The 26,418-nt window shown below is 44.1% G+C and overlaps 1 protein-coding gene across 1 annotated transcript in view; it reads left to right on the top strand.

The window, feature by feature from the left end:
- ARHGEF10 (Rho guanine nucleotide exchange factor 10) overlaps positions 1-26,418 on the top strand; it is a 269,684-nt gene that overhangs the window by 216,921 nt on the left and 26,345 nt on the right. Inside the window, exon 27 of the mRNA XM_077487769.1 lies at positions 5,913-6,087. Coding sequence (XP_077343895.1) covers positions 5,913-6,087 — 175 coding nt within the window. The remainder of the gene's footprint in view (positions 1-5,912; positions 6,088-26,418) is intronic.

Genomic DNA, 26,418 nt, shown 5'->3' on the forward strand with positions numbered 1-26,418 from the left:
ATCTAGCATGTGATCTAGGGCAGTATTGGAGTCTCCCCTCATAATTACCGTGCCCAGAAAATGAGGGATAGGGTGGCTATTATAGAATGAAAAAGAAGCCTAATCGTGGTTCGGGGCATAGCATGAAATAAACCTGAATGTTACCCCATCTACAGCACCTACAAGGAGAATATATCTGCCCTCAAGGTCCCTGATTTCCTGCTGGAGAGACAAAATTGTGTTTTTGGAGACAAATATGCCCACCACTTTAGTCTTATCCAATGCATTGACTAAATAGAAATGGGGGAATTTAGAGTGAATACATTTTGGGTTGTATTGGTTCGGAAAATGGGTTTCTTGTAAGAGAAGCACCTCAAGATGCTGTGAATGGGAATGTTGGAAATATTTCCAGCACTTCAGTGGTGAGTTCTAGCCACAAACTTTGTGTGAGGCTATTCTTAAGGGTGCTGAGTGTCCCTTAAGCGAAGCCATGGATCAAAGGGGGTGGATAATGCATCAGAGACCTACCTGCCTCCAGATCAACTTGGACTGGGACCACAAGGGCGAGAGAGAGGTGGAGTCAGTTACCCCCAGCCTATTACATATGGTGACTTCTTGGTGCCTGAGAAAAAATAAGAAACGTGAGAGAAGCATGAAAAAGGGGAAAAGATAAGTGTAGAAGAGAGGTTTGAGAAGGTCACGGAGGAATCTTCCTGCAAACTTCCCCAGAACCAAGAGAGTGGGATTAGTTTCTATCCCACCCACTCTAGTAGTTAGCAACACAATAGTCCACCTAGGAGGCAGACCAACAACTGCATCTGAAAGAACCAGCTGTCGTAAATCAGAGGGAGGAGCATAACGTCCGCTCCGGCCTCGCCAACCACCTGTTAATGCATAATATAGGGAGAGCCCCATATGTTTTGAAATAGCTGTCAACATGGGCCCTGGAGACCCTCCCTATCTTCTTTCCACTCCCAGGGGTAGCTGTTGCCCAGGGGTATCCTGAAAGGAGCGAATCGCCCCAAAATTTAGGCACCCAAAGGCAAAAGGATATCTAAGAGTAGTGTTGCTTTGCACAATAAAAATATAAAACTATAGATGGACTGGAGCCCAAGTAAACTACAACTTGCATTAAAACCTTATACTCAGCTGCCTCCGCCCCGGGGAGGATCCGGGGGACTCCAAAGGAGGGAAGAAAGCCTTCTCCCTACGCCCAATGCCCGACTCTCCCGGAAAAGAAGATAGCCCGGTTATCAAACAACAAATAACAATAACAACACATAACTTCCTCCTTCACCCCAAAAAATGAGGCTCGGCCACTATATCTCTGGGTAGGCCATCTGAGTTTGGGGGTGAAGTGCTCTGTGCGCTCTAATTCTAGATGGTAATTCCGGGATGTCAGGGATGATGTCTAATAAAAGCACGAACAGTCCCATGAACCTCTGTAATTGTTTGGTGGAGCTCTCTGATCCAAAAGTTATAACTCCTGGAGCGATTTTCCAGATCATTAATTTTGGAGAGGACTGAGTCAAATGAATCCTGTAAATATTGAATGCGGGTCGTATTCTGATTAATTCTGGAGATTGTCTGTTCCGTTTTGTTTTCTATGGCCTCGATCCTGGTTCCCAGGTTTAGGAGGTCTGCTTGTATGGTAGAAGTAATTTGGGATGCTGTTTGGGCTAGGCCCCTGAAAGTTATAACTCCTGGAGCGATTTTGCAGATCATCAATTTTGAAGAGGGCTGAGTCAAATTAATCCTGTAAATATTGAATGCGGGCCGTATTCTGATTAATTCTGGAGACTGTCTGTTCCGTTTTGTGTTCTATGGCCTCGATCCTGGTTCCCAGGTTTAGGAGGTCTGCTTGTATGGAAGAAGTAATTTGGGATGCTCCTGGAGAGCATTTTAGAAAATGTATTCATTATAGTGTGTGAGTCCATCGGGTCTCCTGGGGAATGTGTGCCCAAAAGCTCTAACATTGCTGGGTTAGCTGTATGATCCCTCACTGGGGTGGTGATTAGCTCATCCAGCATTCTTTCCAGAAGGGATATTCACATCTTTAGGCCCAGGAGTAGTGGTTTGAGGACCCTCCATCTGTGCCTGCCTCCATATCTTCTCCCCTGTCCCTCCTCATGCTCTGCCCCGGGTGCCATCTTTGCAGCCTCTGTGACCTAGGAGATTGAATCCGGCTGGCGGGTCAGATCTCTCCTGAGTGACCCCACTTGAAAGTGCACGGTCCCTGGCTTCACAGAAGCTAAATGAGCCCAGAACAATTAACTGCTATTGGTTTAGCCTGGGGTTGTATCCGGAGATCACTCTGCTTGCAGTGGTGGGGCTGGAACGGGATGGAGCTCCAAGGTTAGGCAGCCTTCTCAGAAGCTCCACTTGCGCACTCTCCTCACTGCCCCTTTTTTTATAGTGAATGACACCTCTGGGAGCTGTCATTAATATAGTGCCGCTGTCGGGATTGGTTATGTACAGTGGGTTGCTGGGTTTTTGTTTTTTGGCAAAAGAGAGGGCATCATGGTTGACAATTGGGTTTTCAATGAAGGACTTTTTGGGACATTTGTATTTCTTTTATTAAAGAATGTTTAGGTGTTTTTATTTCTATATTACTCAATCACATAGGGGGAGAACTGAAATTAGGGGACCACCTTATTAATAAAGGGGGGCTTCCATATTCCGATGAGCCCCCACCTGCAGACCCCAACAACCATCAGGCAATGGTTGTGGGGATAAGACCCTTACCCTCATCACAATGGGAACAAGGTGCTTTTAGCAGGAGGGGTTTCCCCTGGCAAGCCACCTCTCATTGTTGAGCGCATGTGGCTCTTCATAGTTCTGGAGTAACCTCCCCATCCCCTTTCTTGGCCAGCCAGGCTACATGCTCAGGTAAAGGGTCAGATATGGATTTTTAGGTAGCGCTCACATTTATTTATTTTTTTGCATCGAGCCCCCCTTAAAATATGTACCAGTCTCAAAGGGCCTGGTATACATTTTAGGAGGGGATGATTCTACTCAGTTTTATTTTTTATCATTCTTGCAGTAGGATGTGCTACAGCAAAACTACATTTGTAAAGAAAACATTACAGTTTAAATTGATAGCAAAGAAAAATGAATTGCTGCCTTCCTTAAAAAAATGATAATAAATAAAAAAGAAATAGCACACAGACACCTTCAAGGCCACTCAGCCTCGCACGACCCTTGTCATGCAGGAGTCTCCTACAGCAGCCAAGATGGCACCCAGCCTGAAGGCCATGGCGTGCCGGAGTCCACCGCAGACTGTCCACTGGGCGACACTACATAGCCCAGCGGGATACCCATCAGTGTTAACACAAGCTTCAGGCCTCTCTGCACCACAGGACGGTATGCCTGGGACATCACAAGGTGTGACTGGCCCAAACTCCCCATATAATGTCTCTCCCAGGAGAGATGGGGAAGATGCCATGTCTCCTGCTTCCTCTATAGAAAGACACCTGGCAGAATTTGCAGAACCTACACTCAGTCAGCAGAGCTCTCTCCCTGAAGAACTCAACCACCTACTCGGGGGATGCAGTATTACTGGCTAGATTCTCAACACTATTACAACAGCAACTCAACAAGGCCATCATCCTCATCACCACAGATTTAAAGGAGAACGACTGGATACCATTGAATCTAAGATGGATGGAACAGTGCGCAGGGTAAACCAGAACTTCAAAATGATTACCAGCCTTTAATAGCAATTGGACCAGGCAAATGCAAAGCTAGAGGATCTAGAGAACAGATCCAGAAGATATAATGTCCAAACCTGGGGACTCACAGAGATTGTCTCTGATCTCAAGGACGTGGCCCATCAACTTATGAGAGAGCTTATCCCTGATATATCTCCGCACCACCTGGAAATTGATTGGATTCACCGGGCCCTCACTGCCCCTAGACAAGATGGCTTACCCAGAGACATCATCTTGAAACCTAATTTCTATCGCATCAAGGAAAAGATGATTTTCCTTGATGCGTAGAGCATCAAGGTCAGGTAGAGCAAGGGCTCTACCTGATCTTTCTTTTCTTGACTTTTCTCCTTCTTCACTACACTTACCTATCCCCAGTGAGCCTCTTCGGCACTTTGTCTCATTGCCATGGTCAACTGGCCATGAGGGTAAATACTAACAAGCGGGTTCAGCCTGCCTACCTGCCTACCATGACGTCCTCCAGCCTAACTCACTACAATCTTGTGACACAGCATTGTATTACTACAACAAGCTGGGAAGCAATGTTCTTCTACTTCAAGAAATACACTTATAAATACCTACCCAATAGAGGCCAATTACAAAGTATAAATGGTCCCCACTAGAATTGCCCAATGGACGCCAGGTTTGGGGTTTTGGGGTGTTTTTGGGGGTGTGGCTAAGAGGGAACCTTGTACCACGTGTGCTGGATATGTCCAAAAGTGCATCAATTTTGGATCCAAATCTACAGTTTTATCTATAATCTCACAGGAAAAAATCTGACTAGGTCCCCTGCAACAAGCAACTCCTCGGACACCCTGTTGGGGAAACCCCAAGACCCACCCAACGCCTAATTTGTTTTATTTTTACTGCAGCCAGAATAACGATTGCAAGATTCTTGAAATCCCTGGTGCCATCTTTTTACCTCTTAAATAACAAGTTATCCTGGATAATTTTAAACAGACGCCTCTCTGCCATCTTGCAGGACAAGCTTCCCGATTTGAAAAAACATGGGACCCCTGGATTACATACCTGACTGGGTCAACCTCGTCTGATATGAGGCTACCCTCTTAGTCCCCCAGGAGAGATTCGCTGTCGCTTTCCCCTTCCTCCGCCCCCCTTCTATTACTTCTCCTTTTCTCCTTCTTCCTACTTATTAAACCCTTTGATAGTTTGAGGAGTGTTCTGTGACCACTGATCGATTGCTATTGGTCCCACTCCTAGTTAGTGGGCTGTGTATTTAAACATAATGACTAGCTACTATGATCAATTCATGGCTGAGATGACCCCTCATCTTAGATGGGGTGCCTCTGACCATGCAGTTCCTCTTCAGAGGATCAGTCTTCTGTTCTTCAGAACTATAGTCATAGATCAAAAAAGTGCTACACCAGTTCCTTAATGACCAATGCTGTAGGTCAATAATGTTATGTTCCGGTACTTCTCTCTATACTGTATTGTACTGTTTTATATCTGTATGGTTCATAGCTGTAATATAAACAAAGAGAAAAGAAAAAAGAAGCAAGAGAGATGTAATTTGTCTGCAATTTAAAACTTTTTCTTCTTTGAAAATGTCAGTGCTAAAAATTCCTGCTCTTGGCTGCATTGCTATATTTAAAAAAAAATACTTTTTACATTGGTACCTTTTTTTTCAGGGTAGCCTCTATCATTCAACTCAGCTAGGCCATTACCTGGTCTTCAGTTCCTACTTTCAAGATACAATTACATATTTTTGCCTTCTAATAGTGTCGGTTTTTGGCAGCAAGGTTGTTCAATCACCACTCTGAACCTGAGAAATTTTTATCTATGTTATTTTGGGGCCTGTTGCAGTTCTGTTGCCTTGTTGTTGCCCACCCTTATAATCATTGCTTTGCGACATCCCATGGTGTATGAATAAGTTGCCTGTGTCCTGTACTGTACTGCAAGGTATGGAATTTACAGGCAAATCAAAATTCCTCTTTTTGTATTGTTGAGTGATGACATTGAGTGATGCCATTACATTGAGTGATCATTAGTGTTTTTGCACCTATCGAATAGATCTAACAAAAACACTTTCAGTGGTATATATAGAAGACCAGAAGGTGCAAATAAGAAAAGTTCATTACTATGGCTTATAAGCACTTCAAGTGTTTGCTCTTATGAAATATTTTTACTTGGGTTTAGAAATACTTTGTTGATGGTGTGTATTTTACTATTCTATTGTAAAATGTTATTTTATTTTGCCTTTTTTAGCACCAGTTTGAAGCTCACCAAGAGGAAGGCATGGTGATTTCTCACATGGCAGTGGCTGGAGTAGGAATCTGGATTGCCTTTACATCTGGCTCCACATTACGTCTATTCCACACAGAGACATTTGAACATCTGCAAGATATTAACATAGCAACTCCAGTCCACAACATGTTGTCAGGTAGCTTTTACATTTATTTAATGGGGCTTTAAATGTTCTTATAAATATATGGCACTGACATAATGTTTCCATGTATGTTCTCCATCTTTTTACAAGGTATGAGTGATATCCATATTTAAACATCACAGTCACGGTCCGGTCACGCCCCCCCAAGCAAGGGGGGCGTGACCGGATGGTGATGGCGGCGGTGTGTGAGGAGTGAGTGTGAGAGAGATGTGTGCTCTCACTGCACGCTGACGGGAGCTGGTATCAGCTGCGCCTGTGACATCCCCGTTTGATCTCCCTAACGGAGAAGGCTCTGGCTCGGTGTGCTGGGGAGACCTGTGGTGCCCAGCAGTGGTTGCTGACGGTCGGGAGAGGCAGAGTGTGGCGGAGCGGTGGGATCTTTTGAGCACCGGCGGTGTGTGGAGGAGGGTGAACGGAGGGGAGATCTCTCAGCTCAGCCCCTGGAGGTGAAATCCCGTGAGATCCGCTCGAGAGAGGAGCCACATCACTGAGACTGGGGAGGAGGCACAGCCACTTCCAGGTAAAAGCCAGCTAAACCCAGCGAAGAAATTTAAAGGCATAGATATATTATATATTGTTATGCAGTGACTGTGGAGAGACGTTTTATTTCAAGCCAGATCCCCCCCATCATTGCCCCGTTTGAGTTGATTTAAAGGAGAAATAAGAGGGGAGTTGTTGTGAACGCTGTATTATCCTTGGGGAAAGTGTTGCAGTAAGAAAGAAATATACAAATATATAGACTGGAAAAAATAGCTCCTGCTGCTGCTTTCCCTTTAAGAAATTAGTTCAAATCAAATCCACTCATGTTTAAAGTTCTGGACCGACTGTGGAGTAGCTGAAGCCGACCTCTCCTCCTTTTTTTTTTTTTTTTGCCTTGGCCTAGGGAAATTACCCCCCTTCAAAAAACGTTATTGTTTTTTTTTTTTTTCCCGGGGACACTTACGGATCTGAGCGATGTCTGCAAGGAGGAGGGGGGAGGAGCATGCCAGGCAGGAAAATGTGGGGGCGCAATCTTTGAGATCCGCCAAAGAAAAAGATAAAGAAAAAGATCCCCAGTTCACTGCAACAACAGCTGGGATAGCTGCTGCGGCCAAGTTGGAAAAATATGCCCATGCTCATACTCCCGATAATACGCCAACCAAGGGGGGACAGGGGAGTCTAGTAAAACCTCCAACGGACAGAAAGAGTCAAGGGCAACTGTCACAAACAGGCGTAAAACAAATAAATAACAAAAACGCGGGTGCAATTGGAAGATCAGAGTCAGATCCCATGCTGGTACACCCAATAAATGGTGAAGAAGAGCCGACGCTGAAGGAGGTCCTTGGGGCTGTTAACGTTTGCAAACAATCATTATTGGAGCTATGCGATCAAACAAGAAGTATTAAAGAAGAGCTGGCCTTTATACGGCAGGAACTTCAGTTAACGGTTGACAGATTAGCAGCAGCAGAAGGTAGAATTTCTCAGATTGAAGATGAGGTGTATCCATTAAATCAAGAGGTCAAAGATTTAAAAATACAGATGGGCAAATATGAAGGGAAACTGGATGAATTGGAAAACAGACTCCGCAGGGACAATATAAGACTGGTAGGCCTCCCCGAGAAGTGTGAAGGCTCTGACACAGCTGAGTTTCTGGAAAAATGGCTTGTTGAAGTGTTTGGCAGAGAGTCTTTCTCCCAACAATTTGCTATTGAAAGGGCACACAGAGTTCCGCCTAGAATTATGCATCGGGGGGGTCAGCCCAGATCTGTACTAATCAAATTTTTGAACTTCCGGGATAAGGTTGTTTTGCTTCGGAGGGCCAGGGAGATGGGGAGTGTCAGCTACAAGGGCGCTAAAATCTCGTTTTACTCTGACTTTTCCCCTGATTTGCAGAAGCGCAGAGCGGAGTTTATAGAAGTCAAGCGTAGACTCCAGAAATTGGACATTACATATGCTCTGCTCTATCCGTCAAGGTTACGGGTAGTAGCATTGGGAGAGACTTTATTTTTTGATACGCCTGCAAGGGTAGAAGCATGGATGCAGGAGAAGGGAGATCAGTTATTGAAGAAATGATGTGTTTTTCTTTTTTATATATGCATGTGTATGACCCCCTTTTCACTTCATTTATCCTTTCTTTTCTTTTTTTTTTTTTTTTTTTCTCCTTTCCCCTCCCTCTTTTATCGGGAGAGGGGAAGATTAGCGAAGGGGGGATGTAATGGGTGCACTGTAAATGAAGTAAGGGAAGATGACACATTAAAGTCAGGGTGCAGAGAATGACACACAATATAGTAAGAATTTATGCTTGAGGAAGGGGAGGGTCAAAAGGGGGGGTTGTTGAGTATTGGGGGGGAGCGGGAGGTGGGTGGGGATGGAAGCATGAGAGAAGGAGTGGGGAGGGGGGAGCATGAGGGTATGTGTGGGAGTGTAGTGGTCACGGTAAAAACCCCTAGGGGTAACCTAGATAGGTATGGAGAGGGTAGGGGGGAGGGAACAGGGAAGATGGAAGCATACAAAATTCAGGAAAAGGAAATAGGTAATATTTGCACAGTCATAGATGTTAATTTAAAAGTAATGAGTAAATACGGGGTAATGGTGTGTGTAGATAGAAGGTTTGGATCTCACGCTCACAAGAGGAGACTGAGAAGGGGTGACACTAGGGAGTATAAAAGATGGTATAGCTTTATTAAAGTACTCACTAAGTGGGATTGCACTTTTCTTTTTACATCCCCCCATTGCATTTGCCTCTTCGGCATGAACTATAGAGGGAGAAGCAGGGATTATTTCTGCTCAACGTCAGGGAATTCAAGCAATTTAAATGTTAATTTTGAGCCTTCAGGTTTTACTCTTTTCTCGCTCTTCTTTTTTCTTTTTCCACACTTCCTAGAGTTATGCAGTCCAGAGTTTTGAATATTGGCTCTTGGAATGTCCGAGGGCTGGGAGCCTCTGTAAAAAGAGCAGTAGTGTTCGACACCTTGGAAAAGTGTGGAGTAGGATTGATCTGCCTACAGGAGACACACCTAAGTAAAGAAACTATATTAAAAACTCAGAGTAGGAAATTTCAAGTCCAGTACCATTCAGTCCACACCTCTTACTCGAGGGGAGTGGCCGTGTTGGTAAGGAGAGAGGTGGCGTTCTCCTGTCGGCAGATCAATATAGATAAAGAAGGGCGGTTTATCTTTTTACACTGTGTAATTGAAAATCAGGAGTATGTTTTTGCAAATGTTTACATTCCTCCCCCATTTAAAATGGAAGTTTTATATTATTTGATGGAATTTATAGCGGACAAATCGGGGATTCCTGTTATAGTAATGGGAGACTTTAATGAGGTTATAAATAAAAGCCAGGATAGGTTTCCACCAGGAATATATATGCAAACGGAGGCTGAGACCCGGCTGTCTCGATTTTTGCTGGAGGGGGGCCTGTCTGATATATGGAGAAAGCGTAACCCGGACCAGTTACAATATTCATGTTTCTCAAGCTCATACTCCTCACTCTCAAGGATAGATTTAGTCCTTGGGAATGAGGAGGCAAGCCGTGTAGTAAAGGAAATAGTTTATCAACCTAGAGGGGTGTCAGATCACTCGCTAGTGACAGTTTCGGTAAATCTAGGAGGGATAAAGCCCCCAAGAGTATGGAATATGAATCCAGTGTGGTTTGAGCTAATTGGGGACCCCGAGAGGGTGCTGTTTAGTGTGGCAGAGTTTGTGGAGTTTAACAGCGGGTCTGCAGAGATTGGAGTAATATGGGATGCATTGAAGGCCTATCTTAGGGGTATTCTTATCCAACAGGTAGCGAATGTTAAGAAAACATCTAATGAATGGGAGGATAGGGTTGAAAGGGATCTAGTAATAGCAGAGAGAGCCTATATAGAAAACCCCACCCCAGAGAAAAAAAAAACATGGTTAGAGAAACAACGGGAACACAAGGCAGTGGTTATTAGGAAAATAGAGAATAAAAAACTGTTCCAGAAACAAGTGGAATATGGGGAAGGGGAAAAAGTAGGAAAGATGTTGGCACAGATTGTAAGAAGTAACTCCTCGCCATCCACTGTCCCAGTAATAAGGACTGAGAAAGGAGAAATATCAGCACAGAGCTCAGTGATTACTGATACCTTTAGGGTATTCTATGCCAAACTGTATTCTTCACGGGGGACAGAGGTTGGCGAGGATATGGATAGGTTCTTTTCGAATATCAAAATGCCTTCCCTAACAAAGGAGGAGAATGAGATAATGGAAGCCCCATTAACAATTGAGGAAATCCAGTGCGCAGTAGCAGCAATGGCCAATAAGAAATCCTCAGGGCCAGATGGTCTTCCTTTGGAAACCTATAAATATTACAGTAAAATATTGCTTCCAGAGCTCCTGAAAGTATTTAACTGGGCAAAAAAAGAGGGGAGATTGCCAACTTCAATGACTGAGGCAACAATAATAGTCTTACACAAGGAGGGGAAGGACCCATTGGAAACACAGTCCTATCGACCCATTTCCCTTCTCTGTGCGGATGCTAAAATATTAGCCAAAGTATTAGCCATTAGATTGAACAAAATTATTTCCAGGCTGATACATCCCGACCAAACAGGTTTCATCCCGGGCAGAACTACAAGCACAAACATAAGAAGACTATATCTTAATATGCAGGTACCTATAGAGAATGATGGCAATAAGGCAATAATGGCTTTAGATGTAATCAAAGCCTTTGATAGTTTAGAATGGCCCTATATCTGGCGGGTACTGAGGGAATTTGGGTTTGGCCCTAATCTTATTGCATGGGTAAAAACTCTGTATAACGGCCCTAGTGCTAGAATTAGGGTCAATAATGAATATTCAGATAGGATTTTTCTAGAGAGGGGGACAAGACAGGGGTGCCCTTTGTCACCCCTGATCTTCGCCCTAGCAATAGAACCATTAGCTATTGCAATTAGATCCAGTAGGAATATGGTCGGTTTTCAAAGGAGGACGAGGGAAGAGAGGATAGCGCTATATGCGGACGATATTCTCCTCTTTCTGGGGGACACAGAGCAGTCCCTCAGACAAGGGATGAAACTTATTTCAGACTTCGGGAGGTTCTCTGGCCTGGAGATAAACTGGGAAAAATCAGTTCTTATGCCATTGGATAAAAGTAGGGCCCAAAGCCCAGGGACAGGCGCGCAGCTGGAAGTTGTGGAGCGCATGAAATACCTGGGGATACACATACAAAAAGATCCTAATAAATATATAAATGATAATTTGGTTCCATTAATAGCTAAATTCAAGAAGAAAATCGAAATCTGGAAAAGACTCCCATTATCGAATGCAGGGAGATGTAACTTGATTAAAATGGTATGGATGCCTCAGTTGTTGTATGTGTTACATAACTCCCCGATATGGGTAGACATAATGTGGTTTAGGAAAATAGAGGTACTATTCCGAGAACTTATATGGAAAGGGGGAGTATCCAGGATAGCTCTACAAACCTTGCAATTACCTACAAGAAAAGGTGGAATGGCAGTTCCACATCCAAGGAGCTATTTTTTAGCTGCGCAATTACAACACCTGGACATGAGTGAGGAGATGGGTGGAGGAATTAATAAGGCCTTAATATTAACGGAGACACCCCATAAGAATATGGTAGAAGCTCTGGAGGCAAATTCATTTCCCAAAAAAAAAATACCCACTATAAAACTAGTAGTAAAGGTGTGGAAGGCAGTTAAGGCGATTAAAGGCCTGGGAGGCTTAACTCAGTACACCCCATTGTGGGACAACCGGAACCTGCAGGAAATGGAAGAAATAGGGGTATATAAAGATTGGGAAGTTAAAGGGATAGATAGGTTGGCCCAGTTATATACAGGGAAAATATTAAAAACATTTAGTGCTTTAAGATCAGAGTTTGATATACCCAAACAATCATTTTATAAATACCTTCAAATCAGACACGCCCTAGGGAAACAATTTAATAGGCAAGGTCCTGTGTGGAATAGCTCCCCTATTTTTACCAGATTAAAGGCCCCAGTGAGGACAAAAGGATTCATAGCGGATGTATATCCAGTCATATGTGAAGGAAGTATAGGAAGCCCAGAAGGGTTTAAATGCAGAAGGAAATGGGAGGAGGAGTTGGGAACATTCACGGATGAACAGTGGAGGAAAATATTGGAGGATGGTTACTCAATCTCAGTTTCGCCCGCCCAGAAGATGTCACACTTAATGCTGCTGCATAGGGCCTATTATACGCCAAAAAGACTGTTCAGTTTTGGACGTAGAGCAGATGATAGGTGCCCTAGATGTCATGAGTCTGGAGACCTAGCTCACATGTTCTGGCGATGCCCAAAATTGTTTCGTTACTGGTCAGAGATTGTTATCACCTTGAATGAAACATTTGGCGTAACGATCAGAGGTGATCCAAGGATATGTGTGCTGGGTCTGGGTGAAGCAATAGGGAGATCGCGACATACCAATAAAGCAATACTGAGATGTTTGTTTCAGGCAAGAAGATTGTTAGCTCAAAGGTGGCAAGCAAAAAATGCTCCTTCAGTAGTGGACTGGCAGACAGCAACTATGGAGACAATATGGAAAGAGAGGGTGATATATTTGAGAAGAGGAAATTTTAAAGAATTTAAAAAGATGTGGAAACCCTGGCTGGATAGAATGAGATACCCAGAATGAGGTATGGGAGAGGTGAAAGCTGGGTAGAGAGAGAGGAAGTAGGAGGGGAAGGAGGATTATACGAGCAATGAGCGAAAAGAGGGGTTAGATAGAAGAAATATTGACACATCATGGATAGGAATGTTTTCTAAAGGTTTTTTTATTACTCACTAAAGTATTACTGCATTTGTAAAGGTGAAATAAGTGCTACACATGCTATAGATAATGCTTTTTTTGCTTTTATTATGTAAAAGTATGTTGAAAATGAATAAAGATTATGAAATTAAAAAAAAAAACATCACAGTCGTTTTTTACTACATGTTTTGCTACCTTGTACAAGTATTTCATTCTCTCCTTAACCACTGAAGGGCCGAGCCTCTTTCTGAGATTTGGTGTTTCCAAGTTAAAAACTGTTTTTTTGCTAGAAAATTACTTAGAACCCCCAAACATTATAATTTTTTTTCTAATACTCTAGAGAATAAAATGGCAGTTGTTGCAATACTTTGTCACACCGTATTTCCGCAGTGGTCATATAAGCGCACTTTTTTTGGAAAAAATACACTTTTTTAATAAAAAAATAAGACAACAGTAAAGTTAGCCCATTTTTTTTTTTTTTATATAATGTGAAAGATAATGTTATGTTAAGCAAATTAATACCCAACATGTCACACTTCAAAATTGCTCCCGCTCGTGGAATGGCGACAAATTTTTACCCTTAAAAATCTCCATAGGAGACGTTTAAAAAATTCTACAGGTTTCATGTTTTGAGTTACAGAGGAGGTCTAAGGCTATAATTATTGCTCCGCCCCACTGACCGCAGAGATACCTCACGTGTGTGGTTTGAACACCATTTTCATATGCGGCCGGTACTCACGTATGCGTTCGCTTCTGCATGCTTCTGTTTTTTTTTTGTTTTTTTTAGACCGTTCTGTAAAAAAAAAAAAGTGTCACTTTTATTTCAATTACAGGGAATGTAAACATCCCTTGTAATAGAAGAAAAACATGACAGGACCTCTTAAATATGAGATCTGGGGTCAAAAATCTTCCCCTCACTCGTCACCATACCCAGGAAGGAGAAGCATCCGATCACTTCCGCCGCTACCGACGGCTCAGGTAATCGGCGGAGGGCACCAGAGAGCGGCAGGAGGGGGGCCCCTCTCCCGCCGCCAATAAAAGTAATCTTGCAGCGAACGCGCCACAGAGACCACTATTATCGTAAACCGGACCGCCCACTGAAGAAGAGGATACTGCGGTTATGGCAGCTAGCAGCTGCCATAACAACAATATTACTCTTCAAAGTGAGGTTGTATATCAGCGTGCGGCAGTCCGGAAGTGGTTAATTTTCCAAGAAGTTATTTAATCCTATGTGCAGGGCTCAAAACAAATACATCACTATTGTTGGAAGTTTATATTAAAAGAGAAGGGAATATTTATACTCTCCTAGGTGGATGCAGCATCGATCTGACTCTGCAGTGAGAACTGAGTGATCCAACACTGCTGATCACTCAGCTCCCCCCTCTTCTCTGAGCAGAGAGCTGTGACTGTCAGTCACCCGCTCTCTGCTCTGCCCCTCCATCGTTCACTGGAGCACTGGGCTGTGGAGGGGGCAAGAGGGGCAGGCTCAGGCCACTGAGAGGCTGAGCCAGCTGCCAGTACAGGCATCTGTAAGGATCCTGACCATATGGTTGGGATTGTTCCAGAGCCTGGACCAGCTGAGTGACATCACCTTCTAATAGTGCCGGTTTTCGGTAGCAAGGTTCTTCAGTTACCACTCTGAACCTGGGAAATTTTTATCTATGTTGTTTTGGGGCCTGATGCAGTTCTGTTGCCTTGTTATTGCCCACCCTTATAGTCATTGCTTTGTGACATCCCATGGTGTATGAATAAGTTGCCTGTGTTCTGTACTGTACTTCAAGGTATGGAATTTACAGGCAAATCAAAATTCCTCTTTTTATATCATTGGGTGATGCCAACAGTGCCATTGTCCAGATCATTAGGTGAATATATTGGTGAAATCATTAGTGTTTTTGCACCTATGGAATAGATCTAACAAAACACTTTCAGTGGTATATTTAGAAGACCAGAAGGTGCAAATAAGGGTGGGTTGACCTGTCAGGTAGGCTCTATGGGGTCTCATGATTTCTAACAGCAGCCCTGGCTATATAAGTGTAGCTAAAATGTATTAAAAAAAAAAGAAAAATCAGCACTAGAGACATAACTTACGATCAGTAGGATGTTTTCCTTGTACTGATTCCCGCCATGGGTTAAGACAAACAAGGGGCTAGTATTTACAGTGCCTTGCAAAAGTATTCGGCCCCCTTGAACTTTTCAACCTTTTGCCACATTTCAGGCTTCAAACATAAAGATATAAAATTTAATTTTTTTGTGAAGAATCACTAACAAGTGGGACACAATTGTGAAGTGGAATGAAATCTATTGGATAAATTAAACTTTTTTAGCAAATAAAAAACGGAAAAGTGGTGCGTGCAAAATTATTCGGCCCCTTTACTTTCAGTGCAGCAAACTCGCTGCAGAAGTTCAGCGAGGATCTCTGAATGATCCAATGTTGTCCTAAATGACTGATGGTGATAAATAGAATCCACCTGTGTGTAATCAAGTCTCTTTATAAATGCACCTGCTCTGTGATAGTCTCAGGGTTCTGTTGAAAGCGCAGAGAGCATCATGAAGACCAAGGAACACACCAGGCAGGTCCATAATACTGTTGTGGAGAAGTTTAAAGCCGGATTTGGATACGAAAAGATTTCCCAAGCTTTAAACATCCCAAGGAGCACTGTGCAAGCGATCATTTTGAAATGGAAGGAGTATCAGACCACTGCAAATCTACCAAGACCTGGCCGTCCCTCTAAACTTTCAGCTCAGACAAGGAGAAGACTGATCAGAGATGCACCCAAGAGGCCCATGATCACTCTGGATGAACTGCAGAGAACTACAGCGGAGGTGGGAGAGTCTGTCCATAGGACAACAATCAGTTGACACTGCACAAATCTGGCCTTTATGGAAGAGTGGCAAGAAGAAAGCCATTTCTCAAAGAGATCCATAAAAAGTCTCGTCTAAAGTTTGCCACAAGCCACCTGGGAGACACACCAAACATGTGGAAGAAGGTGCTCTGGTCAGATGAAACCAAAATCAAACTTTTTGCCCACAATGCAAAACGATATGTTTGGCGTAAAAGCAACACAGCTCATCACCCTCAACACACCATCCCCACTGTCAAACATGGCGGTGGCAGCATCATGGTTTGGGCCTGCTTTTCTTCAGCAGGGACAGGGAAGATGGTTAAAATTGAGGGGAAGATGGATGCAGCCAAATACAGGACCATTCTGGATGAAAACCTGTTGGAGTCTGCAAAAGACCTGAAACTGGGATGGAGATTTATCTTCCAACAAGACAATGATCCCAAACATACAGCAAAATCTACAAAGGAATGGTTCACAAATAAGCGTATCCAGGTGTTAGAATGGCCAAGTCAAAGTCCAGACCTGAATCCAATCGAGAATCTGTGGAAAGAGCTGAAAACTTCTTTTCACAAACGCTCTCCATCCAACCTCACTGAGCTCAAGCTGTTTTACAAGGAAGAATGGGCAAGAATTTCAGTCTCTCGATGTGCAAAACTGATAGAGACATACCCCAAGCGACTTGCAGCTGTAATCACAGCAAAAGGTGGCTCTACAAAGTATTAACGCAAGGGGGCCGAATAATTTTGCACGCCCCACTTTTCATTTTTTTATTAGTTAAAAAAGTTTCAAAAATCCAATAGATTTTGTTCCACTTCACAATTGTGTCCCACTTGTTGGTGATTCTTCACAAAAAATTTAAATTTTATATCTTTATGTTTGAAGCCTGAAATGTGGCAAAAGGTTGAAAAGTTCAAGGGGGCCGAATACTTTCGCAAGGCACTGTATATGTACTTAACCACCTTCAGACCGGACCATTTTGCTGGTAAATGACCAGAGGTCTTTTTACAATTTGGCACTGCGCTGCTTTAACTGGTAATTGCGCGGTCATGCAATGTTGTACCCAAACAAAATTTGCGTCCTTTTCTTCCCACAAATAGAGCTTTCTTTTGATGGTATTTGATTGCCTCTGCGATTTTTATTTTTTGCGATATAAACGTAAAAAGACCGCAAATTTTGAAAGAAAAATATATTTTCTACTTTTTGTTATTAGAAAAATCCAATAAACTCAATTTTAGTCATACATTTAGGCCAAAATGTATTCAGCCACATGTCTTTGGTAAAAAAAAAAAGTCAATAATTGTATATTTATTGGTTTGCGCAAAAGTTGTCACATCTACAAACTAAGGTACGTTTTCTGGAATTTACGCAGCTTTTAGTTTACGACTGCCTATCTCATTTCTTGAGGTGCTAAAATGGCAGGGCAGTACAAAACCCCCCCAAATGACCCCATTTTGGAAAGTAGACACCCTAAGGAAATTGATAAGTGGCATGTTGAGCCCATTGAATATTTTATTTTTTTGCCACAAGTTGCGGGAAAATTACAAACTTTAATTTTTTTTTATTTTTTTTTCACAAAGTTGTCACTAAATGATATATTGCTCACACATGCTATGGGCATATGTGAAATGACACCCCAAAATAAATTCTGCTGCTTCTCCTGAGTACGGGGATGCCACATATGTGGGACTTTTTGGGAGCCTAGCCGCGTACGGGGCCCCGAAAACCAAGAACCGCCTTCAGGTTTTCTAAGGGCGTTACAGTTTTGAAGGCCATAAAATGCCAAGATGGCACAAACCCCCCCCAAATGACCCCATTTTGGAACGTAGACACCCCTAAATTTAGGGGTACACTAGTGAGACTAGGTAATAAATGGCGGGTGCCCTGAAACTATAAAAAAAATAACTAACCAACCAGCGTCACCTGTAACAGTTATATGGTGATCACTGGTGAAAGGGTTAACTAGGGGGCAATCAGGGGGCTTTATGCGGTAGTATATGGGGGTCCCTGGCGCTATAAAAAGCTGCGGCGAACCTAAATACCTACCTGCCTAACTAGCGTCACCTGTGACACTAATACAGTGATCAGAAAAACGATCGCTTATTAGGCTGGGTTCACACTGGAGCGATGCGGGAACGCCACAAATCCGCGGCGGGTTCCCGCATCACATGCCTCCCGGCAGCAGTTCACACTGCCCTATGCGAACTGCTGGGAGTGTCAGTGAAATGTTAATGACACCCCCAGATCAGTTCGCATATCGCAGTGCGATCTGCAAACTCGGATCGCATGGCGTGAACACCCATGCGATCCGATTCTGCTGCGGACCAAAAAAAATGTCCCGTGCGAGTTTGCGGCGGGTGCGACACGAATTCAGCCATACTATCTGTATGGCTGAACTCGAATCGCACAGAGATCGGATGTGATTTGCACTGCAGTGCGGTGCGAATCACATCCGTTCTCATAAACCGCTGCAATGTGAACCCAGCCTTAGTGACACTGGCGACAGGGGGTGATCACGGGGTTAAACCTTTATTGGGGGGGTTAGGGGGGTACCTTAGAACTAAAGGGGGCTAACCCTAACTGCCCTAACAGTTATTACAGTCACAAATGACACCCGCCGGGTGATCAGGGGGTTAAACCTTTATTAGGTAATAAATGGCGGGTGCCCTGAAACTATAAAAAAATAACTAACCAACCAGCGTCACCTGTAACAGTTATATGGTGATCACTGGTGAAAGGGTTAACTAGGGGGCAATCAGGGGGCTTTATGCGGTAGTATATGGGGGTCCCTGGCGCTATAAAAAGCTGCGGCGAACCTAAATACCTACCTGCCTAACTAGCGTCACCTGTGACACTAATACAGCGATCAGAAAAACTATCGCTTATTAGGCTGGGTTCACACTGGAGCGATGCGGGAACGCCATGAATCCGCGGCGGGTTCCCGCATCACATGCCTCCCGGCGGCAGTTCACACTGCCCTATGCGAACTGCTGGGAGTGTCAGTGAAATGTTAATGACACCCCCAGATCAGTTCGCATATCGCAGTGCGATCTGCAAACTCTGATCGCATGGTGTGAACACCCATGCGATCCGATTCTGCTGCGGGCCAAAAAAAGGGTCCCGTGCGAATTTGCGGCGGGTGCGACAGTAATTCAGCCATACTATCTGTATGGCTGAACTCGAATCGCACAGAGATCGGATGTGATTTGCACTGCAGTGCGGTGCGAATCACATTCGTTCTCATAAACCGCTGCAATGTGAACCCAGCCTTAGTGACACTGGCGACGGGGGGTGATCACGGGGTTAAACCTTTATTGGGGGGGGGTTAGGGGGGCACATTAGAACTAAAGGGGGCTAACCCTAACTGCCCTAACAGTTATTACAGTCACAAATGACACCAATGCAAAAAAAAAAAAAAAAAAGCAATTGGTGTCACTGTGACTGGGGGGGCAGGGGTAATTGGGGGGTGATCGGGGGGTAAAGGGGGGGTGTGAGTGTGCCTGGCATGTTCTACTGTATGTGTGGTGTGTTGGTGCAACTCACCGAACCTCTCTCCTCGGTGCCGGAACGAAAAATACCGACACGGAGGAGAGAATACATCACTTCCTCTCCTGTGTTTACATTACAGGAGAGGAAGTGATGTCACGGGACATTTTCATTCGTCGGGAGCGATCGCAAGGGGGTGGCCATGAATGAATGGCCGTCCCCTCGTCCGGGATCGCTCCCGAACGAATACCGACCGCCGCAGGCACCGGGCGGGGGCCCGATCGGGCCCCCGACCGGCGGGCAGGCAAGGACGTACATGTAAGCCCTTATGCCTGCCCGTGCCATTCTGTCGACGTACATCGTCGTGCGGCGGTCGGCAAGTGGTTAAATTGTTCCTTTTTTATATAAAATATGTTTTTCGATTATAAACTGTCATTTTCTTATAAAATAAAATAAAAAAAAAAGACAAACAAGGGGCTGTCACAGTCTCTCTTCAAGAGTGCCTGACTGTGCCTGCCCTTTCCCAGTTGCTTTATATATAAAAGCTGTAAGAAGAATGTGTTTAAAGTGGGAGTGCTGTCTCAACCCCGAGAACAAAGCAATCAAACCCCGCTGATCGCTCAGTTCTCCCCCTCCATTCTGAGCAGAGAGCTGTGACTGGCTCTCTGCTCTGCCCTGTTCCTCCAGCGCTCACTGGAACACTGGGCTGTGGAGGGGGCAGGAGGGGCTAACTCAGGCTCTCAGTGGATCGGTGAAAGGCAGATGCTTGTCCAGGCATCTAGTCGAATCACAATGACATTTAGCCTGCTGACGACTGAAAATGGGTCAGAGGAGTGCAGAATGATCTGAACTCCTGTGACCTGCAGGAGAAATACTTTATACTCCTACTTTAATAACGGAAACAATAGATAGGCCCCCTTTATTTACAATCTTTGCAGGTTATAGGCATGCCACAGTGCACCACAGCAAAGCATGGGGATGATAGCACCTCAGTTTAAAAGCCTGCAGTTGCTTAAAGTGGTTGTAACCCTAAAAAAATGCTCCTGTCCCTTTAGGGCATGAGATATAGCACAGTGCTTATGCCATGACAATTGTCCTGTTCTACGTTCTACAATACCTGGCTGATCCTGCTTGTTCCTGTCTTTCCCTCTGTAAACTGACCACATTTATCATGACTGCTGATCTCTGATAGCATGCTCAGTTTACGTGCCTCCATCATTCAGCTATCTCCTCAGAATCTCTGCAGGACAGCAGAGCTCTGCAACTAAGGTATTTCACATTTTTTATGTTAGTAAAACGCACGCACTGTCCTGAACGGGGACCTAAAACGGAAAGACTCAAAGTAATTAATACATGTAACTTTACAACCACTTTAAAATATTGTAATACAGTGTTCTGAATTAAAGGTGCCGACAATACTGAAACAGACAGGAAATGGGCATTCATGACAACTTGCTGGTAGCAAACAGGAAATTGTAACACTATGCACTATGTTTGTTACAATATTTTTTGCCATGTTCTGAGCTGAGGGGCCATACAAGTACAGGTCTACATTTGCTGAAAGGATTTTCCCTAACCCTCAGAAGCTATTTTTTTTTTTTAAAGTTATCTTTATTGACATTTCAAGATGTGAACAAAACACTACAGAGCCTATTGGGCATACCCAGGCTCGATCACTACAACTTACCAACTAAGAGAGAAACAAAAACCAAAACAAAAAACAACAAAAAACAAAACCAAACAAAAGGGTAAGGCATTACATAAAAACATGCATACCCACCCAAACCACTGTACGCTCAACCACCTGTGTAGAATATTCATATCAACCTGCCGATTCTACATATCCCCCACAAGGCTTACTCAAATTACTTAGGAGATAAAGTGTACATTATAATTACATCGTTGCATGCACGCTCCCCCCCTCCCCCCTAACTATTGGTTGAGCAACCCAGAGGGTTTATGAAGCCATAGATGCCACTTGGACAATTGGGGTACTTAGTGGAACGATACTAATCGTCCATCGAGTCAGCATTAGTGGACAGTGAGTCCGTCCAGATATCCCATACTTTGTGGAATTTTTTGGCACAACCGCGGGACAGGTAGGTAGCCTTGTATAGTGGTAGAGCCGCATTCACTAACCTCTTCCAAAAATTTAAGGAGGGCGCAGATGATGCCTTCCATCTGAGTACTATCGACTTGCGGGCATAGTAAAGTAATAATCCTAGCAGGGTTCTGATTGCCCGGCCTGGGGCCAATGGTTCCACAAGTCCCAGCAGGCATACCTCTACAGACAGTGGTACTGATACCGTGGTGATGGTCGTAATAGAGTTGGTCACCGCAGACCAAAAAATTGCGATCTGAGGACAGCTCCAAAATATGTGAATAAAATCTGCTGGGGACGAGTTGCATCTCCAGCAGGAGGCGGGAATAGATGGATAAATTTTGTGCAGACGCGCAGGCGTGTAATAAACCCTATGTACTATTTTAAATTGCACTAATTTATCTCTAGCTGATACTAGCTGTGAAAAAGGACATTCCCAGATTTCCTCCCAATCCTCAGCGTCTAGTGAGGGGAAGTCGACCACCCACTTTGCCTGGAGGTTTTCTAGTCCCGTGTGTATGTTAGGAAGTATCGCTTTATATATAGTGGACAAAGGCTTTGGTAGAGCTTCTTCCCTGAGTAGAGTCTCCAGGGTTGATGTATAAAAAGCAACCTGAGCATTATCAAACTGGGTGTTAAATGCGTGCCTAAGCTGCAGGAATCTAAAGAAATGTGAGTTGGGTAAATCATATTGTTGTTTCAACCGGTCAAATGACAGCAGTCGGCCTTCCAAACAGAGTTGATTTATATATTTAATGCCCTTGCATTCCCAAACACTAGGGTCAGGAATGGACCCAAATTCCGGCAATTGTGGGTTGAACCAGAGAGGGCTGTGTGGCGATATATGTCCAGCGGGCATGGGTCGCATTGATTTTGCCACCAACCACGCCCGTATGACCGCTCTCATTGACGCTGTAAGAGGGAAAGGAGCCCTGGTACCCCGGTAAAGTAGATTCCTTAGCGCCTCATATGATTCCAGATGTGCTGCTTCCAGAGCCACCGCTGCATTGGACTCATCAGAGACCAGCCAGTTGTGGGCGTGGGATAACAGAGCCGCCAAAAAATAGGAGTGGAGATCGGGACAAGCCAGGCCTCCCTCCCCCCAAGGTCTCTGCAGCACCGTCAGTCTGAACCTCGGCTGACCGGTTCCCCAGAGGAAAGATAATAAAATAGAGTTAATCAGGCAAAATACTTTTTTGGGGATCCAGACAGGGGCATGTCTGAGGACATAAAGAAAGGTAGGTAGGAGTTTCATCTTAAATAAATTAATCCTGCCAATTAAAGAGAGGGGCAAATTCGCCCACGCCTTTAATCTACTCCTCATCAACTGTATCAATGGCTCCATGTTAAGGGTATAATAGTCAGAGGTAGATGTGGAGATGTGAATGCCTAGATATTTAATTTTGTCTGCCCATATCAAGGGGAGGTTGGGGTCTGCTACGTCCTTTGCAGCCTTATCAATGGGTAAAATTTGGGATTTATCCCAGTTTACCTTGAGACCCGAGCAACCACTGAAGTTTGAAAGAATGGTCAGCGTCTCTTGAAGCGACTGGGCAGGGTCATTCAAGAAAAGGATGAGATCATCTGCATATAAAGCTACTTTTTCATGTATGGCTCCCACCCGTATGCCCCTAACCCCATCAGCCTGCCTAAGGGCTGAGGCAAGGGGTTCCATCACCAGGCAAAACAGAGCCGGCGATAGTGGACAACCCTGCCTCGTCCCTCTTTTAACCAAAAAAGGTGCGGACAAGGCACCATTGAGTTTTACTTGCGCTGTCGGGTCCTTATACAAAAGATCAATCCACCTACGGAATTCTGCACCAAAACCCATAACCTCTAGAACTGAAGACATAAAAGGCCATGCTACCGAGTCAAATGCCTTTTCAATGTCCAGTGAAACCACCACCCTCGTGAGGGGACTCACTGGAAGGCAGCTGAAGATGTGTGAATACTCTACGTAGATTTATATCTGTTGACTTCCCCGGCATGAATCCTGTCTGGTCTATATTGATCAGGGATGGAAGAATCGCCCTCAACCTGGTCGCTAATATTTTTGTCAAGATTTTGAGATCATAGTTTAGCAGGGAGATCGGCCTATAGGAAGTACAGTGGGATTTGTCTTTGCCAGGCTTAGGAATGAGGACTATGTGTGCCTGGTACATAGAAGGGGGCAAGAACATCTTTTTTTTACTTTCAGAGAAGACCTTCAGCAGTTTCGGTGCAATTAATGAGGCATACATCCTGTACCACTCACCAGGAAGTCCATCCGGACCGGGTGTTTTGCCACTGGGAAACGAGCAAATTGCCGCCTCTATCTCCTCGGTGGTAAAATCTCTATCTAAGAATTCGAGATCCTCCTGCGAAAGAGTGGGCAGGCGCAGAGAGTGTAAAAACTCCCTACGCTGGTCCTCAGGCCAGCCAGGGACTGCTTCATATAGTTTTTCATAGAAGGATCTAAATTCACCCAAAATCAGCTCAGGAGAAGAGAGCGTCTGACCATCAGACCCACAGATCTCCGACACCACAGTCTGTGATCTAGAGTCCGCAACTAAATTTTCTAGGAGTTTGCCATTTTTATCCCCGGATTCAAAGATCCTCCCGGCCAGAGAGTTCAAGTCCAGATGTGTGGCCGTGGCAAGATGCAGAGACAAAGCTCTCCTCGCCTCAGCTAGCTGACTGAAATGATCTGGAGTCGGCAAGCCAGAGAAGGCCTCGGCCGCTCTAGCCTCCCCCTCCTCAAGTGCCTGAACCTGACAAGACATCTCAGAACGAACCGCTTTGATCGCAGAGATGTATTCTCCCCTGGTGTTAGCCTTAAATGCGTCCCAGACTACCTGAGCTGATGTTCAGTCCTCATTAATCTCCCAGTATTGTTGTAGTTTAGGAGAAACTTCCTCCCCCACCCTCGAGTCCTGCAACCATTTAGGTGCCAAACGCCAGCAGTCTCTACTCCCGGCATCAGACAACCCCAAGGTGACCTCCAGAGGGGCATGGTCAGAGAGGCCCGCGGGTAAGTACGAGACCCCCCTCACCGCCGCCAGGGCACATGTGTTACCGAAGATCAGGTCAATCCTGGAGCCCGACCTATGGGTGGCAGAGTGAAAGGAGTACGCCCTAGTGGTTTGGTGCTTCCATCGCCAGATCTCAGTGTAATTAAATGTTTGTGCCCATTGAAGTAAGTCTGGTGAAAACACCCTATTCGGATTGGATGTGTCCAGGGATGGATCCAGAATGGAATTAAAGTCTCCAGCTATATATAGTCTGGAGAATTGTAGTGCAGCTAAATGCTCAAACAACTTATAGAGGACTTGTGGATTGAAAGGGGGAGGAACATATACATTTACCAAAGCATAGACCACCGCTCTAATCTCCAGCAAGAGGATTATGAATCTACCCTCCTGATCAGTTTGAAGATGTAGGACCTTATAAGGAAGGGATTTGCTCAACAGGATGGCCACTCCCCTGGCATAACTGGAGTATGTCGCATGAAATGATTGCCGTACCCAGGGTCTACGTAGTGCCAGAATCTTATTCCCCAGGAGATGGTTCTCCTGTAGAAACAAGATATGAGGTCTGTGACTGTTCAAGTATTTAAACATTAACGCCCTCTTTACCTTGTCGTTAAGACCCCGTACATTCCATGTTAGTAATTTTAACTCCATAAAGGCAATAACAATTTATGAGGCAGGATAATAATACCTGCTTGGGAGAGATCCACCCTTGTGGGGCCGGGGGAGAATACAAGGAGGAGAACACCTTTTACACCGGGCCTTGTAAGCATTGACAACACACATGACACATAAATAGCAGACAGTGGATATAGAGCGTACAAAAAAAAAAAAAAAAAAAACAAACAGCAAACTATAAACTCCCTACTGACCATGAAGTACCCCGAACAGAGAGAAAAAAACAAAAAACAAAAACAGAACTATGGTCAGTTTCCTCAGAAGCTATTTAAATCCCTTTGGAACATAAAAAAAAAAGTCACCTACTCCATTGATTCTAATGCATGTTGTCAAGATGGTAAAATTTTCTCCAAATTTATCCATATTTTCCCATTATTTTGGCAATATAGAAACTCTCAATTTTGTATAACTACTTTTGCAATAAAAATATTTTACTGATATAACTAGATGGAAATTTACAGGAAAACTGGAAACCTCTTTCTGTGTTTTCCATGTGTGTATTTTGCTTATCCTGTCTTTCTGTTTGTGAGCAGGTGGACAGGGTTATCGCAATATAACACATGTATGATTTTTTCTGTTTTGTTTCCCCTATTTATCTATCTTTGAAGGGAAGAAGAAGAAAGGAAATATTTGTTCATTATAACTATAAATAAAGCAAAGGAATAGCTATTATATCCAACACATACCCTGTTATTGTTGGGTGTAAAATTGCAGGGACACATAAGCTGTAACATAAGGTGGGCTCATTGTTTTAGAGCAAAATACATACCATTAAACTAATGGAAGCGGCATGTAGACTTTTAGTTGGAGCCTATTTTTTGTAAAGTTTAATTTTATGGAGCTCATTCTTGGGGTACGTTGAATTCAGCAGGCACAGTATGGGGATATCCACGTGGCAAAAGATAAATGATCAGATATTCAGTTTTTCCAAATTATGCTTCTTATTTAAACTGTTATTCAGCACAACCAAAGCAAAAACAGGTGAGTTTGATTAGATGGTGAAATGAGTCAGTTAAAGCATGTTATAAATCCTTGATACCCCATATTGAGAGCTCCCTGCCATAATTCTTGACCCTTGTCCACCTTAAATTTTTCCAGCATCTCCTTTTTTATTCTCCATATTATAAAATAATATTAAATCCAGCAAGAAGAGTATGAACCCCGCATAATGGTCACAGCACCAGCATACTCCCTTAAAGATAAAAGAAACTGTCAGGTTATTTATTTATATGAAATATCAGTCTTGCAGGATGCCGGGCACATCAATTACAGTGACGGGGGTGTTTTTTTTTTGAAGCACTGATTAGAGCCAGAGGCTCTAATGGGCTTCAAAATAGAGTGGGCTCCGGACACACAGAATGTGCCCACAGCCCACCGTGGTGTGCTAGAATAGCAAATATTCGCTATTCTAACACTGGTCCTCCTCCCAGCCAATAAGGAAGTGGGTATGAGACCCATCACCCGATTGGCTGAAAGGACAC

Source organism: Lithobates pipiens, unplaced genomic scaffold (genome assembly GCF_037356315.1).
Source record: "Lithobates pipiens isolate NorthernLeopardFrog02 unplaced genomic scaffold, aLitPip1_a1.2 Scaffold_18, whole genome shotgun sequence".
Classification (NCBI taxonomy): Eukaryota; Metazoa; Chordata; class Amphibia; order Anura; family Ranidae; genus Lithobates; species Lithobates pipiens.